Here is a 16,188-nt window from a genome sequence, read left to right as displayed (position 1 = left end):
CACTCAGTATTGACAAGTAGTACATTTGTGTTATTTGTTTTGGCAGAATCTGTTTATCCATTATTATGACTTAGATGAAGATCAAACCACATTTCATGAGTAATTAATGCAGAAAACCTGGTACTGTAATTGCAAAGGGTTCACTAACTTTCTTATAACTGTACTTGGTGTAATATTCTAGTTCTCTTTAAATGAATGTAACATTGCATTTGTCTTCCTTACCACCAACACAACCTGCAGTAATTTTCATGGAATCCTGCAGGATTCCCAATTCCCCCCAATTTAGAAATTAGTTGTACTTACCCCAAATGTATGACCACACATTATATGTTCCATCTGCCACTTTGTCCATTCTCCTGATCTATTCAAGTCCTACTGCAGACTCCCTGCTTCCTTACCACTGTCTGTCCTTGGTGTTCTCAGCAAACTTGATCATCCAGCATCAATAACATACAACATGAAAAATGATCCTAACACCAAACCCTACTTAACAGCAGACAATCAGAAAAGGCCCCATTTTATTGCAACTGCCTCCAAGTCAGCCAATTTTCTATCCATGCTAGTGGCTTTCCTGGTAGACCATCATGTGCACCACCTTCTGAAAATCCAAGTATGTAAAATGCGCTGTCTGTCTATACATTGTCAGGCAAGGTTTCCCCTCCAGTAAACTTTACTGACTGGACTATATTATCATGTACCTGAAATCACATTCTTAACAAATGATTCCATCTTACCAACCCTTGAAGACAGACAACTGGCCTACAATCTGTTCTTGGAGTGGTGTGACATCAACAGTTTCCAAGTTCCTCCAGAACACAGCAATTCTTGAAAGATGCTTCAACTACCTTTCATAAACCTGGTTCATGTCACTACCTATATACAGAGTCAAACTGCTGAACTATTCCAGTTCTATACCATTCCCCATTCATGTTTGATTAAATATTGGAAAAGTTTAAATTTTAAAGTTTAAATTCTTATTCTTATACCCTATTATCCTTGTTTGCACATATTCCTTCCATCTTCTTCAGTCAGGCCTATAGTATAATCCCAGTAAACTGATCACTTGTATTTCTTTTAAGCTCTATATAAATGCCCTCATCCAAAGAAAAAAGATATTGTCCTTCATTATCACGAGTTCTTAAAGTGCCAGTCTGCCCTTGTGAACATGCAGCACTTCCTAGACCATGTCACTGAGCAAAATCCAGGTCAGCATTGATTGTTCTCGATAAAAACCACTTGTTTTCCTTGCACAGCCACAAACCAGTTCATCGTATGTATTTGCTCAGTCATTCTAATTTGAGTGATCAGTGAGTGGTATGAAATATTTAAAAGTGTGATATTGTGTGTAAAAGCAAACTGCAGTTATGGGAAATGAAAATGCAAGCCAGGCAGCATCTTTGCAGGGAGGAATGGTAGCATAGCGACTTAAAAACATTTGAATTTGCAGAGAATTGTGCATACAACTACATTTTTTTTTAACAGGAGCTGAAAGATTTATCACCATTATCAGAATGAGAACTTTTTCCCTCCTTAAAAGCCATACCAGAAAGAAAATTGTCTTCAAGCAGAAGTGGCTAGTTCTGAAGTTGAATAACCAGTCTGTCCAATCTGGCCAGCCATTGAGCTTCCCCTCCCCTCTGCATAGATGTTGCCTGACCCAAGTATGCCTTGCTTTGTTTCCAAGTCACCTAAAGGATTTCTTCCATGCATGTTACAATTCTGCAAGTCTTGCAACAGGATTTTAAAATGAAACTGATTCTTATACTTGTACTAAATGTTAATAATTGAAAATTTCCCTCATTTCCACAAATGTCACATGGTAGTGGATCCTTTAGTCAACATTTTGAACTATCCGCCAGAGCATTAAAATTACATGAAGACATTCCTAGAATACAAACAAACCCATTCAGAAGCTCCAAATTATATGGATACTTTCAAACACTGAATGGTTTCTCAGGCCTGAACTTTGAATTTGCAAATTTAATGTCAGGCACCTCAAAAAAAGCAGCAAGATTGAAGCACATGGCAAGTTACGATGTATTTAAGTAAGTAATTCTGGGCTGTTTTACAGTATCTTAGCAAAAATCTCATGGGATATCCTTGTCTCTAGCTTGAAATGCATCCTCTGGAGCTTCAGAAGCCTCAAGTTCTCAACGCCCAAATTGCTATTTCAGTGTGAGGAATAGGAACCCGATAGAGATCCCAAATTACAGACAACCCAACTAAGGAAGGGCATCCAAGTCAAGGCCTACAACCTTGCTCTACACTATTTGTCCCCACTCCCATATTGGCAATTTAACAGTGTTAGAAGCCTTTTGCATAAATTTCATCTGTCATCTCTTCATTGGGAACTTGTGATGTCTGGGCCACATTCTTGGTAATTATCCCACCCTCAGCCCAACTTGTAATTGCTACCATCAGACAACCCCTTCAGCTAGCTCAATTGTTGACAAAAAGTGAAAGCATTCTAGTCCAATGAGAATATTGGAAAAGAAATATTTATTGACATGAAACTGATGCATAAACAATATAAAACTTCACTCCAATGTCTGAAAACTACTTCCTATCGACAGTCTTCATTTCCCATCTACACTCTGCCTCCATCCCCAGAGTTCCTTGATGACCTAAAAAGACAGAAGAGGTTATATCAGACAATATCACAAGCAGGCCCATCCCATGAGTCAAAGCCTTATTGCATGCATTAACATACTTCAGAATACCCAGCAACCCTTAACACCTCTGCAATACACCAAATGCTGGAATTCAGGAAGTGGATTAGTCCCGTTGAATGGCTTCAACCCAAAGCAATGACTGCTCTCCATAAGACTGTTCAAGATTTCCAGAATTTCTTGTTAATGATTTACTACACCTTTGCAGCTTGTTTAGGATTTAGGGTAGAAATCTAACTTAATGTATCACAATTTTTAACCTTTTCTAGACCAAAGTCAATTGTTAAAAGTCCAAAATCATGCCCATTTAAGGCATCATTTTAAATCTGCTTTGTGCTGTCATTTGCACAACCAGCTTAAAGCAGGAATGGAGGAGGAAACCCAATTACAGGGAAAACATCCAAAACCCACCAAGAGTACACCAGGAATTTATAAAGGCACAACTAGCATAACCCCTGCAGTAATAGCTGCCTGGTAAATTCAGGTAGTGATAGTGGGAAGTTGCAAATGTCACCATGCTCTTAAGGGAGGGCAGATGGGAAATTACAGGTCAGTTAGCCTGATTTCAGTGGTTGGAAAGATGTCAGAGCCATTAAGCATGAGGTTTCAGAGTACCTGGAGGCACAAGTAAAAAGGCCAAAGTCAGCATAGTTTTCTCGAGGGGAAATCTTGCCTGGCAAATCTGATGGAATGTTCATGCTGTTTACTTGGATTTTCAGACCTTTGATAAGGTGCCACACAAGGCTGCTCATTAAGATAAAGAGTGCACAGCATTATATGAAATGGATAGAAGATCGGCTGACAGGCAAGAAAGAGGGCCTCTGGCTGTGGTGTTCCACAGGGTTCAGTGTTAGGACTGCTTTTCATATTGTATTTCAAGTATTTTGATGAAGGAATTGATGGCCAACTTGACAGACAGTACAAAGATGGGTGGAGTAAGTGTTGAGAAAGCAGGGTGTACACAGTATTCTGAGCAGCCTTGCCAAGATAGGATGCACTAACATTGGAGAGGGCTCAGAAGTGGTTCACAAGAATGTCTCTGGGAATGAAAGGGGAAATGTCTGAGGAGTGTCTATGGCTTTAGAACTTTACTCAGTGGGAATTTAGAAGACTAGGGAAGGTGGGGGCATGAAGCCTAAATGGAGTGGACGTGGAGGGAATGTTTCCTATAGTGGGGGAGTCAGAACCACGAGGACCTGCCTCAATAGAGTGACATCCATTTAGAACCGACCCAATATCCATTTTGTGTCTCAATGTACAGAGTATTAAGAAATATGATAATCTTGTTGCACTATTACGATTGTCAGGTATGATGTTGTGGCCATCACAGAATTGTGACTGAAGGATGGTTGAGGTTGGGAGCTGAACGTCCAAGGTTACACGTTGTATTTGAGGTATAGGAAGGTAGGCAGAGGATGTGGCATCAGTAAGATGTTACATAGGATCAGATGATGTGGAGTCCTTGTGGGTTAAGAACCTGCATATAGAGGATTGTCTTCAACTACATTATATTTATCAGCTGGAATTTGGAGGAAGTCAGAATCAGAACGGGAGTGCTGCGGGAGCCATTTTTATTTTTTCTTTTCATCGGGGTTAATAGAAGCAGAACTGCGCAGGTGTGTGACGCCAGGCAGTGAAGCGTGGAAGATTTAAAAGGAACACAGCCTTATACAGCGGGCAGCGGAGTGAGCCAGGAGCAGAGTGAAGGCTTACGGGCTTAGGCGGAAATGGGCGAGGCAAGGTAGGTTTAGTTTTCAATTAATCCTGTTATTTGAGGAAAGGCGGAATTTTGAGTGTGAGGGCAGCTTGTTGTTCTCGGTGTCGGATGTGGGAGGTCCTGGAGTCTCCTAGCCTCCCAGACATCCATATCTGTGTCAGGTGCGCTGAGGTGCAGCTCGATGATCTTTGGTCAGGGAGTGAGGAGTTACAGGTCACATCAGGGCCATGGGAGGCAGACAAGTGGGTCATGGTTAGGAGAGAGAAAGGCAAGAGTAAGGTACTAGAGAGTACCCCAGTGGCTGTACCCCTTGACAATAAGTACTCCTATTTGAGTACTGTTGAGGGTGGACAGCCTACCTGGGGGAAGCAACAGTGGCCGTGCTTCCGGCACAGAGTCAGCCCTATAGCTCAGAAGGGTAGGGAAAGGAAGAGGAAAGGCAGTAGTAATAGGAGACTCGATAGTTAGGGGGTCAGATAGGCGATTCTGTGGACTCAGTCAGGAGACCCGAATGATAGTTTGCCTCCCTGGTGCCAGGGTCCGGGATGTTTCTGATCATGTCCAAGATATCCTGAAGTGCGAGGGTGAGGAGCCAGAGGTCATGGTACATATAGGCACCAATGACATAGGTAGGATAAGGGAAGAGGTCCTGAAAGGAGAATATAGGGAGTCAGGAAGGGAGTTGAGAAGGACTGTAAAGGTAGTAATCTCAGGATTACTGCCTGTGCCACGTAACAGTGATATAGGAATGGAATGAGGTAGAGGATAAATGCATGGCTGAGGGATTGCAGCAAGGGGCAGGGATTCAAGTTTCTGGATCATTAGGACCTCTTTTGGGGCAGGTGTGACCTGTACAAAAAGGACGGGTTGCACTTGAATCCTAGGGGGCCCAATAGCCTGGCGGGGAGATTTGCTAAGGCTACTGGGGAGACTTTAAACTAGAATGGTTGGGGGGTGGGAATCAAAATGAAGAGACAAGGAGAGAGGAGGTTAGTTCACAAATAGAGAAAGCTTGTAGACAGTGTGAAGGAGGATACGCAGGTGATAGAGAAGGGAAGCGTTCAGACCGAAGATATGGGGAGAAGGAACAAAAAGAAGATAAAGTTGTTTGCACTGTTAGGGATAAACAGAGTAAGAGGTGGAGAATTTCTTTAATGCATTTATTTTAATGCTAGGAGCTTTGTAAGAAAGGTGGATGAGCTTAGAGCATGGATTGATACCTGGAAATATGATGTTGTAGCTATTAGTGAAACATGGTTGCAGGAGGGGTGTGATTGGCAACTAAATATTCCTGGATTTTGTTGCTTCAGGTTTGATAGAATCGGAGGGGCAAGAGGGGGAGGTGTTGCATTGTTTGTCAAAGAAAACATTTCAGCAGTTATTTGGCAAGATATAGAGGGCTCGTCTAGGGAGGCTATTTGGGTGGAATTGAGGAATGGGAAAGGTGTAGTAACACATTTATAGACCACCTAATGGAGAGTGAGAATTGGAGGAGGAAATCTGTAAGGAGATAGCAGATATTTGTAGTAAGCACAGGGTTGTGATTATGGGAAATTTTAATTTTCCACACATAGACTGGGAAGCACATTCTGTAAAAGGGCTGGATGGTTTGGAGTTTGTAAAATGTGTACAGGATAGTTTTTTGCAGCAATACATAGAGGTACCAACTAGAGAAGGGGCAGTGTTGGATCTCCTGTTAGGGAATGAGATAGGTCAGGTGACAGAGGTATGTGTTGAGGAGCACTTCAGGTCCAGTGATCACAATGCCATTAGTTTCAATATAATTATGGAGAAGGATAGGACTGGACCCAGGGTTGAGTTTTTTGATTGCAGAAAAGCTAACTTTGAGATAGGAAAGGATTTAGATGGAGTGGATTGGGACAATTTGTTTTATGGGAAGGATGTAATAAGAGATTGGAGCCCCATGTGGATTTAGCCCAACACTCCACTCCAAGGTTGTACAGCTTTGACCTTCTCAGACAATGCCCATAGCAGTAAAGAACCAAATAAATACATACTAATTAGGGTGATTATAGGAGCAACCAGTTCACAGCCAATCTAGTCCTCATTAACTTCTCACCTCTGGGTCTTCCATTCTGAAACTGTGTTTAATGTAGTTGGAGAATTTTGCTTCCCCTTTTGGCAGACCAACACCCTGGTGAGACAAATTAGAATTAGAATCATACAACATATATACAATACACAAAACCATTCATTCTGGTTAAGGGATTGCCATGATCTTAAACCTTTTTTAAAACAATTGTTTAAATGCCAAACAACAGTAAATACAGCAAACCTGCCCCAGCCCAGCAACTAAAAATACATAACCACATGCATGAACAATGCCAATAGCCTCTATTTTACAGTGAAAATCAAAGCAGAACCAATTTAATGATCAACAACCTTATAGGCTTTTATCAAACCTGATTTACCTCTTCCTGACTTATGCATGCAAATTAGCTAGCATATCAGAATTATTAGCTATCTGCTTATGATCAGTTTTTAATCCTGGCAAACATTCAAATGCTTAGTCTAGGGCTTCTATACCAATTCTAAATGTACCACCAGCATGTCTAATAACATTTTATAAAAACCAGCCGATGTTACCTGACCAGAAACAAATAACCGAGTTCTAATGGTTATTCCAAAGGCACTCACTTTTTCCACTGAAGCCTTCAACTTAGCCTTGATATCTTCAGCTGTCAATGAGGGTTTTGGCGTCTTGGGTGTCTGAGGCTTATTGCCTGATTTCTTTGATAATTCTGGTGTCTGCAAAGTAAAAAGGAACTAACTAATCTCACTTGTGTAGTACAATGTAAAGCATGTATACATTAAGCTGCAGCAATGATACACAATGGATTTTGATTCTGGAAACGTGTCCTGCAAGTTGATTACAGTTCAATACTGAAACAGTACAGGTAAAAACATTAACGCCAATAAGCAGTAAACTTGAGAAGAAAATCCCAATTTAATAATTATTTCTGATCTAGGTGATAAATCTATTTTAACTCTCAATCTACAAACATCCACTAGAATGCATATGCAAGCTAATAAAGAACCTTATTTTGATATCACTGACTCCCCACAAGCAGCTAACAGGAACCTGGTTTGTATTCAAGTTATTGTATAGGAACACTAACTTTTGATTGTGGTTTAGCTGGTGTGGCTTTGGTTGGTGTTTTGCCATTTTGGCTGGAAGCTCCCTTTGGTCCTGCCCCCTTCAATCCAGGAGTAACTTTCTGTGGAGTTTTCTGGATACAAACAAAGCACGATTGAAAATGACATTTACCCAGCATACAATTTAAAATGTCCACCTTTCAAACATTTACCAACCCAAAAGCTCATTCAGTGGCCCAACATCAGATTTTTGACCAGTTATGGATCTTTAATGCAGCTTGTAATGGTTTTCCTGCAGTACGTCCAGTATTAAATTGTTATGGAATGGAAGTCCAAAATAATACAGCAATTTCATTAAATTGTCATCTGCCATAGTAAAAGATGGCCACCTGCATTTTCTGCACATCAACACCTGGAGAAGGAAAACATTGATCCTCACAGTTAATCATTCAGTAAGAATCTAATGCTTTTGCTTTCCAAAATGAACACTGCAAAAAGGTGCTTGAGAAGATTTTATGAAAATGAAACAAAAGGTTTTCCCTTCTGAAACTTTACCCACCATCTCAATGGTCCTTTTTATTTGCATCTCTGCCTATTTCACTGGGGCTCAAAGGTACCTCTGGATCCACAATCTGCAACTTTTTTACCTTTTTAGCAGGGGTCACTACCGCAATCTCTTCCGTGTCATCATCCTCATCATCATCTTCTTCATCATCATCATCATCATCATCTCTAAACAAGAGCTTGTTTCAGTGAGTCAACCAGCCACATTTCTTCACAAGTAAAAAGATTTTCACATTTCAATATTGCCAAAACAGCCCAGTTGCTTAACTCAATTCTTTGCGTCTTTTATACTTTAAAGTTTAACCTTTATTCCACATTATGAATATCTCCCATCATATACTTACTCCAAAACAAATATGCAGAGAATGAAGGGATACAGATCACTAGCTTATTAGTGCAGTACCACACCATGGAGTGAAGGGTGTTGCACAGGTCATTGACAGAATTTCTTTTCATGTTAAATGTCATTGATTTGTATAATTGATGGATTTGTTGAAACAAGGGAGTCTGCAGAATGACCCAAGATTGGGAGAACAAAGTGGCAGATGAAATATAGTACAGGGAAGGGTATGGTCATTCAGTTTGGCTGAATTTAGAAAGACAAGACTACTTTTAGAGAGAAAATTCCAAAAGAGGTGCAAAACAGGAGCCCACATACAAGATTCTCTCAAGGGTAACATGCAGGTTGAGGAAGGAAGGCAAATTCATTTTGACAGGATTAAAATATACAAGTGAGAAGGCAATGTTGAAGTTTATAAGGCATTGGCCAAGCTGTACTTGGGAGAATGAGAGCAGTTTTTAGTTGACATTGGAGAGAGTCCAGAGGTTTACAAGAATGCCCCTGGAAATGAAGTGGTTAATGGAGCACTGAGGAATATCTCATGAAATACTAGAAGACCTACAGTTGAGAGTGGATGTTTCCAAAAGGGGGATGACCCTCTAGAATACAGAGGGAATGTGGAATGCATCACCAGTCTTCAATAAAGGCCATCATTAGATATAAAGAAGATAGAATTGGTTTCACAGGGATAATAAACCAGCTACTGATGAAATCAGCGATTCATTCCCAGAACCATCCTAGTAAACCTCTGAGCTCTCTCCAATGACAACACCTTTCTGAGCTAGGGGCCCAAAATTGTTGACAATACTCTAAGCACTTACTATCCTCTTGCTTTTAAATTCCATTCCCTTTGAAATAAATACCAAAGTTGCATTTACCTTCTTTACCAGATTCAAAATGGAGTAAATTAAGCTTCTGGGAGTCTTGCACAAGGACTCCGCACTTCTGGTGTTTGAGTCTTCTCCCCATTTAGACAGTCTATACTACTGTTCCCCTTACCAAAATGCATTATCATACATTTCCCAACACTCTATTCCACCTACCTTTTTTTGCCAATTCTTCCAATGTGTCCAAGTCCTATCACGATCTCCTCAGCACTACCTGCCCCTCCACCGAACTTTGTATCATCCACAAATCCATTACCAAATCAATGACAATCAATGTGAAAAGTAGCAGCCCCAGTACTGACCACCAAGGAACATCACTATTCACTGGCAGCCGACCAAAAAAGGCCCCTTTCACTCCCACTCACTGCCTCCTGCCTGTCAGCAATGGACTGAATCAGCTCAGTCTTCACCCCAAATTTCTTAATCCTACATTGCTAATGTTACTGACAAAACATGATTGATCAGCTATGACTTTCCAAACAATTCTCCATTGATGCGTTCTGAAAATACTCACTCAAAGTCATCTTCATCCTCCATTTTCATTTTTTTCTGTCAAGCAAAAAAAAGTTATACTGGGGATAGATTTAACTAGAGAAAAGCAAACAGAACTTTGAGCACCCACACCCCAACCTGTTTAAGAGTGACTATGCCACAGTGTCAATGAGTGAAATAAATCTAGTTAACAGCAGAAAATGAATTTCACAGAATTCAGCTTTGTCATTCTTACCTGTATTAATTTCGAATCTCCAGGAGCTGCTCGCTTAACTGCTTGTTTTGCTACAGCATTCTCCAACACACTGTCATCCTCTTCATCAGAATCCAAATCAGCTGAAAGATTAATCACCAAATGTGAAAGGGGAATCCTTGATACTTCTCAAAATTAGCATTCCCCCTCAATGTCAGTGAGAGCTAGCCACTGACTTCCGGGGGGGGGGGGGGGGGGAGACAATCAGCGATTAGCTCAATGACTGTCTCAGCTTTGATTTGCAAATTAAAGTTTAACCCTTCTTGAAGAATCTTTTGCGTCTCCTAGTCATTTGTGAGGCACGAGAAACCACGACATAAGTAAGTTACCATTCTGCTGTTATAGACAGTTCCATAGTTCACCTATCAATATACCCCCCATTATGGCCTTGCACTTCACTTTCTCTGCATTCACATGGCTATACTTTCCTTGTACTAGTTCAATCCATGAATAGGATAAAAATGGATGGCATGCAAGGTCTTTACCTTTGTACATGTAAGAATAACTTTCACATACCAAGTCAATAGAAAGCAAATAGTGAAAGTCCAAACAACACTATTCTCTTCAAATTTTTTAAACACAAACTTTTAAATTCCAGACCTGGTACCTCAGTTTTTTGGTACCCTAACCCAGTTGCTTCCACACCAGACAGACATGCACCAGTGCTAACCACCCTTAAACTACTGTTAAATCACTCACCTTCCCTCCACCCAGGTATTTCTCAAGCACTTACTCACCTATGAGATGTTGTCCACTGATGTACACAGGTCCTGTTCCAGATTTCAGTCTGAATGTCACTGGTGGCTCAATTTCAAATCCTCCCAAACTAACCTAGTTTCAAAACAATTAAAAATTCAATCTTTTCTAGGAAAAGTAGCGTCACTGAACTACTAAATGTTGTAAGCCAATGAAAGTATCCATGAATAATTTGCTTTTATGTTAACTGTCAGATGTTACCAAAAAAATGGGGCGCCCGTTCTGCACAGCTCCCCCACTCCTGCAATTGACAGGAGCAGCCCCAACCTCCTTAACCAGCAACTGCACTTGATTCTAACAAATAGAGTAAAATAAAAATGTGGGACAGCCCAGGAACAAGACTCCAGCTGTTCACAAATGGTAGTGATTTTAAAAATGACAATACCAAAAAAGGTGATTTGATTCTGAATGGTACTTTTGTCAGGGAGAAACTTAGCAGACAGGACCTAAGCTCAAGTAATCTGCAAGCTCATTAAAAACCTAGCTGAGACATGTTGGATTTGTGATATTTACATCCCCTGAAATAAGAGTTGTTATTTTTTAAAGACTGGTGAGAAATACCTTCAGAGGATAGTGAGCCTTTGGCACTCGGTACCCATGGGTTAACAGAATTCCAACTTGGTGCTCATTGAAAACAAGGACTACAGACATTAATCATGTTGTAATAGTGCAACATGAATTGTGGCACAAACTCAAGAGTTGGAAAGCCTACTTAGAGCACTGATTAAAAGTTACCTGCAGCCAACCAGAAAAGGACTTTTATTCACCCATTCATTTCCAAAAGCAGGATACTCAATAATTATGCAAAAAAGCTGTTATAGGACAAGTGCAACCCCCCCATGTATTATAAACAATTTGTTCCTGTGACCTGCAGGGTGCTCATATTGCATACTTACTGTAGGTTGTACAGATAACCTCAAAGCAGCCAATGTGATTTTTGTATTCTTGCCTTCAAAATTCAATCCTTCTGCTTCTACCAAGTGTACATCATCACTAGCATCAGCACCAAGACAAACCTGTAAAATCAAAGGGGGACAACGCTGAGAATACATTTGACGAAGAGTGAGACCATCCCCTCATCATACCATGCACAATTATATCAAGCTAATAGAAGAAACAATAGCCAGATGAGTCACACAATATAAACGAAGGTTAAGGATTTATATTTCCTTGAAAAGACAAGAGTTACAGAACAGGCCCTTCAGTCCATCTGGTGCATGCCAAACTATTACGCTGCCTAATCTCATCAATCTGCTCCTGGACCACAGCCCTCCATACCTTGTCCATCTACATACCTCTCCAAATTTCTCCTAAAAATGTTGAAATTGCACTGGAGTTCATTTCACTCTACCCACCCTGAGTGAAGCTGCCCTTAAATATTTCATCTTTCACCCTTAACCCATGACCTTTAGTTGTAATCACCACTCAAGCTCAGAAAAAAGCCTGTTTGCAGTTATCCTGTCTATGTTGTTCAGTCATTAAGTCAAGTGCGACTCATAGGGTTTTCATGGCAAGATAGGGAATGGTTAGGGTTAGATTGCCAGGCCTTTCTTCCATGCAAATACTGCTGCCCAGATTGTGACCTAGGTGGGTTTGAACCCTGCCTTGAAGTCCAGTGCTGATGCCACACCACCACCAGCTGGCCCATCCTATCTATCACTTCTCTCATTCTTCCAACACTCCAGGGAATAGTCTTAACCTATTCAACCTTTCCCTACAACTCAGTTTCTCAAGTCCCAGCAATATCCCCATAAGCTTTCTCTGCACTCTTACAACCTTATTTGCATTTTCCTGTAGGTACACAAAACTCCAAATTAGGCCTCACCAACATCTTATACAGCTTTCCTCAAACTGTAACGAAGCATAGTGATGAATTATATGGGGTAAATGCTGTCCACGTGGACAAGATCTGGCATGGAAGGCTCATTCAAATTGCGCACCACTGGGATCTAAGTCAACTGTAACAGGGAAAGGACAGATTGCTGTACCGATTGTAAAGACATTAACATTTATGTATTATACACCAATACAGGAGCCTCAGCACGAGTTATGCATAAGCATAACGGGTGAGACAAGGACCGAAGTTTCGGGTGGAGACCATCCACCTGACGCGAGGTGGGCCCAGGAGCCGATTATGTGGTGCCGGTCTCGGTGTGGTATCGCATGGAGTGGGGGAATACATACCACCCGAAGAGACAGCTGATGCTCGGAGTTATCGTCCGCCACTTCCATTTTGAATTCCTTTGCAGTAGCCTTTAGTTCGCAGCCTGGGAAAGGGACAGAGACGATGAGCAGTGGGCCAGATTGGGACCTCCCCTTACCTACTACGCGAGAGCGGCCCCATGAGGCAGCCAAGCTACACCCATTACGGGACCGAACCCCGTGCACCCACCGCCCGATCCAAACTTAGAGACCGAGGCCTCAGGCCCGCTACACGTGGGCTGGCATACGGGGCCGGGCCTGCAGAAGCGGACGCTCCCAAACTAGGCCGAGGGTTGAGCGTACGGCCCCTGCCGAGTCTTAGTCGGCTCTCACCGAACAGGAAAGTCCGCGACGGCAGCGAGGCGCTTTCCAACGCATTATCCAGCTCGTAGTCCTCCATCTTGCACGTCCCGGTGCTCCGGCAATAAGACCAGCGCAGCGCACGCTGCCGCCTTATATAGGCACGGCAGTCCCGCCTCCTGCGCAGATCTCGCGCGATCCAGCCAGCTGTCAATCAGCAGCCGACAGCCGCGAGTCATCAGCAATACCCCGCACACCTGCCCTCTCATCCTAAACCTACACCGTATAGTACTTGACATTTCGAGCCTTGAAATAAATCATCAGCTTTACAAACTGCGGTAAGCTCTCACTATGTTAATGCTATGTGGTAAATAGTATTTAATAGTATAAAATGTTATTACTGACAAATGCGAAATATATTGCTTTGCCGCAGCTGTACAGTGCAATACATAAAACAGTATAAGTTACAATAGGAAATATAGTTTAAAAAGAGCAAAATAGTGAGGTATTCATTGGTTTTTCTGATGGTAGAGAAGAAAAAATTGTTCCTGAAACATTGAATGTGTCTGTTCAGCTTCTTGTACTTGGCCCCTGACGGCAGCAATGTAAAGAGAGCATGTCCTGGGTGGTGGGATTCCTTAATGATGGATCCTACTCTTTTCACAAAACAACAAGAGAAAATCTGCAGATGCTGGAAATCGAAGCAACTCACACAAAATGCTGGAGGAACTCAGCAGGCCAGGCAGCGTCTATGGAAAAGAGTCCAGTCAACGTTCGGGCCGAGACTCTGCCGAACATCGACTGGCTTTTTCAATAGATGCTAGTGTTTAACTGTGTTGGCGTGTGGCCAAGTGGTTAAGGCGTTTGTCTGGTGATCTGAAGGTGGCTAGTTTGAGCCTTGGCTGACGCTGCGTGTGTGTCAATAGACAATAGGCGCAGGAGTAGGCCATTCGGCCCTTTGAGCCAGCACCACCATTCACTGTGATCATGGCTGATCATCCACAATCAGTACCCCGTTCCTGCCTTCTTCTCATATCCATTGACTCTGCTATCTCCGCTATCCTTGAGCAAGGCACTTACCACACATTGCTCTGCGATGACACCGGTGACAAGCTGTATGGGTCCTAATGCCCTTCTCTTGGACAACATCGGTGGCGTGGAGAGGGAAGACTTGCAGCTCGGGCAACTACTGGACTTCCATTAAAAAAAAACTGGAAACTTTCCAAGGCGCAAATCCATGGTCTATTGAGACTAACGGAGGCCTACAGTGTTTAACTCTGATATAAAAATGGGAAAACTTGAAATACTCAGCAAGATGTTCAGCATCTGGGGCATGTTGATATTTCAAGACCAGGAAAGGTTAGTGGAGCTGGGCAGGACAGGGTTCTAAGCAGATAGAATTACATATGTCTCACAGATCTTGCTAACAAACTGCTTAGAAAAATGAAATAGCAAAATATTGCAGCTAGTGGAGATTTGAACTAAAAGCTAAATGCTGGAAATACTCAGTAGGTTAGGCTGCACCTGTGGGAAGAGAAAGTAAAGTCCTGTATCTCCATCTCCTATATCTCCATCTCCTGTATCTCCATGAGGTGCTGCATCAAGAACGCAACACCTGTTGTTATCTGGGCTTTGCCATCTTCTTGAAAATTGGGGATAAGGCAAACCTTCACATATTTGCAGAAGAATAGTGATTTTTTTTGTTTTGACACTATTTTTAATCTAGCTATTTAATAGGCAGATATATAATTATTGTAATTGATTTACTTTTTTCTATATTATCATGTATTGCATTGTACTGCTGCTGCTAAGTCAACAAATTTCACGACATATGCCGGTGATATTAAATTCTGATTCTGATCTCATACCAGTGGTTTAATATCCTTTTAACTAGTTGAAACATGTATCAATTCCAGTGAAAGAACCGGCTTGAAGTATCTATCTCAGTCAGTATAAACTCTGAAGGGAAATGTAGGTAAATGGTAAATGACCACTGCTCTTTGTCTGAAAACCACTCAACTTCATTAGCAAGATTAATGTTCAATTTCACCAACACTGTTCAAAGGAGAAAAATTGATTTTCCCCTCAGTTACAAGCTTCCTAAAGACAAACTGAAGGCATTATTTTACTAAGCTCATTATAATCTCTTCTGTGGGGATAGAACATAGAAAATACAGGCCCTTCAACCAACAAAGCTGTGCTGAACATGTCCTTACCTTAGAAATTACCTAGGCTTACCCATAGCCCTCTATTTTTCTAAGCTCCATGTACCTATCCAGGAGCCTCTTAAAAGACCCTATCGTATCCCCCTCCACCACCGGCAGCCCATCCCATGCATTCACCATGCTCTGCATAAAAAAATTTACCCCTGATATCTCCTCTGTACCTGCTTTCAAGCACCTTAAAATTATGCCCCCTCGTGCTGGCCATTTCAACCCTGGGAAAAAGCCTCTGACTATCCACATGATCAATGCCTCTCATTATCTTGTACACCTCTATAAGGTCACCTCTCATCCTCCGTCGCTCCAAGGAGAAAAGGCCGAGTTCACGCAACCTATTCTCATAAGGCATGCTCCCCAACCCAGGCAACATCCTTGTCAATCTCCTCTGCACTCTTTCTATGGTTTCCACATCCTTCCTGTAGTGAGGAGACCAGAATTGAGCACGGTATTCCAAGTGGGGTCTGACTAGGGTCTTATATAGCTGCAACATTACCTCTCGGCTCTTAAACTCAATCCCACGATTGATGAAGGCCAATACACCGTACGCCTTCTTAACCACAGAGTCAACCTGCGCAGCAGCTTTGAGTGTCCTATGGACTCGGACTCCAAGATCCCTCTGATCCTCCACACTGCCAAGAATCTTACCATTCCACACTATGCACAACACCC

At 41.9% G+C, this 16,188-nt stretch overlaps 1 protein-coding gene across 1 annotated transcript; it reads right to left on the bottom strand.

Moving 5' to 3' along the window:
- Nucleotides 1-2,480: 2,480 nt before the first annotated feature.
- On the bottom strand, nt 2,481-13,471 carry LOC140739527 (nucleophosmin-like). The gene is made up of 11 exons (XM_073067918.1): nt 13,331-13,471; nt 12,980-13,062; nt 11,692-11,811; nt 10,777-10,870; nt 10,022-10,122; nt 9,809-9,843; nt 8,151-8,235; nt 7,527-7,637; nt 7,045-7,155; nt 6,467-6,541; nt 2,481-2,624 (listed from the first exon to the last, which is right to left on the bottom strand). The coding sequence occupies exons 1-11, from the start codon at nt 13,395-13,397 to the stop codon at nt 2,577-2,579; spliced, it is 930 nt and encodes a 309-aa protein (XP_072924019.1). The 5' UTR covers nt 13,398-13,471; the 3' UTR covers nt 2,481-2,576.
- Nucleotides 13,472-16,188: the final 2,717 nt, after the last annotated feature.

This window comes from Hemitrygon akajei, chromosome 15 (assembly GCF_048418815.1).
Source record: "Hemitrygon akajei chromosome 15, sHemAka1.3, whole genome shotgun sequence".
Taxonomy (NCBI): Eukaryota; Metazoa; Chordata; class Chondrichthyes; order Myliobatiformes; family Dasyatidae; genus Hemitrygon; species Hemitrygon akajei.
The sequence above is the reverse complement of the archived record's forward strand: the minus strand, read 5'-3'. Positions and strand labels throughout refer to the sequence as shown.

What these genes read in the sequence shown, in the direction of transcription:
- LOC140739527 (XM_073067918.1), bottom strand. Translation starts at nt 13,397, where the DNA reads ATGGAGGACTACGAGCTGGATAATGCGTTGGAAAGCGCCTCGCTGCCG. An exon ending in GAGATTCGAAATTAATACAG is followed by an intron (nt 9,844 to 10,021) that starts GTAAGAATGACA and finishes TTTGCTTGACAG; the next exon opens with AAAAAAATGAAAATGGAGGA. An exon ending in TAGTGACCCCTGCTAAAAAG is followed by an intron (nt 7,638 to 8,150) that starts GTAAAAAAGTTG and finishes GTTTGTATCCAG; the next exon opens with AAAACTCCACAGAAAGTTAC.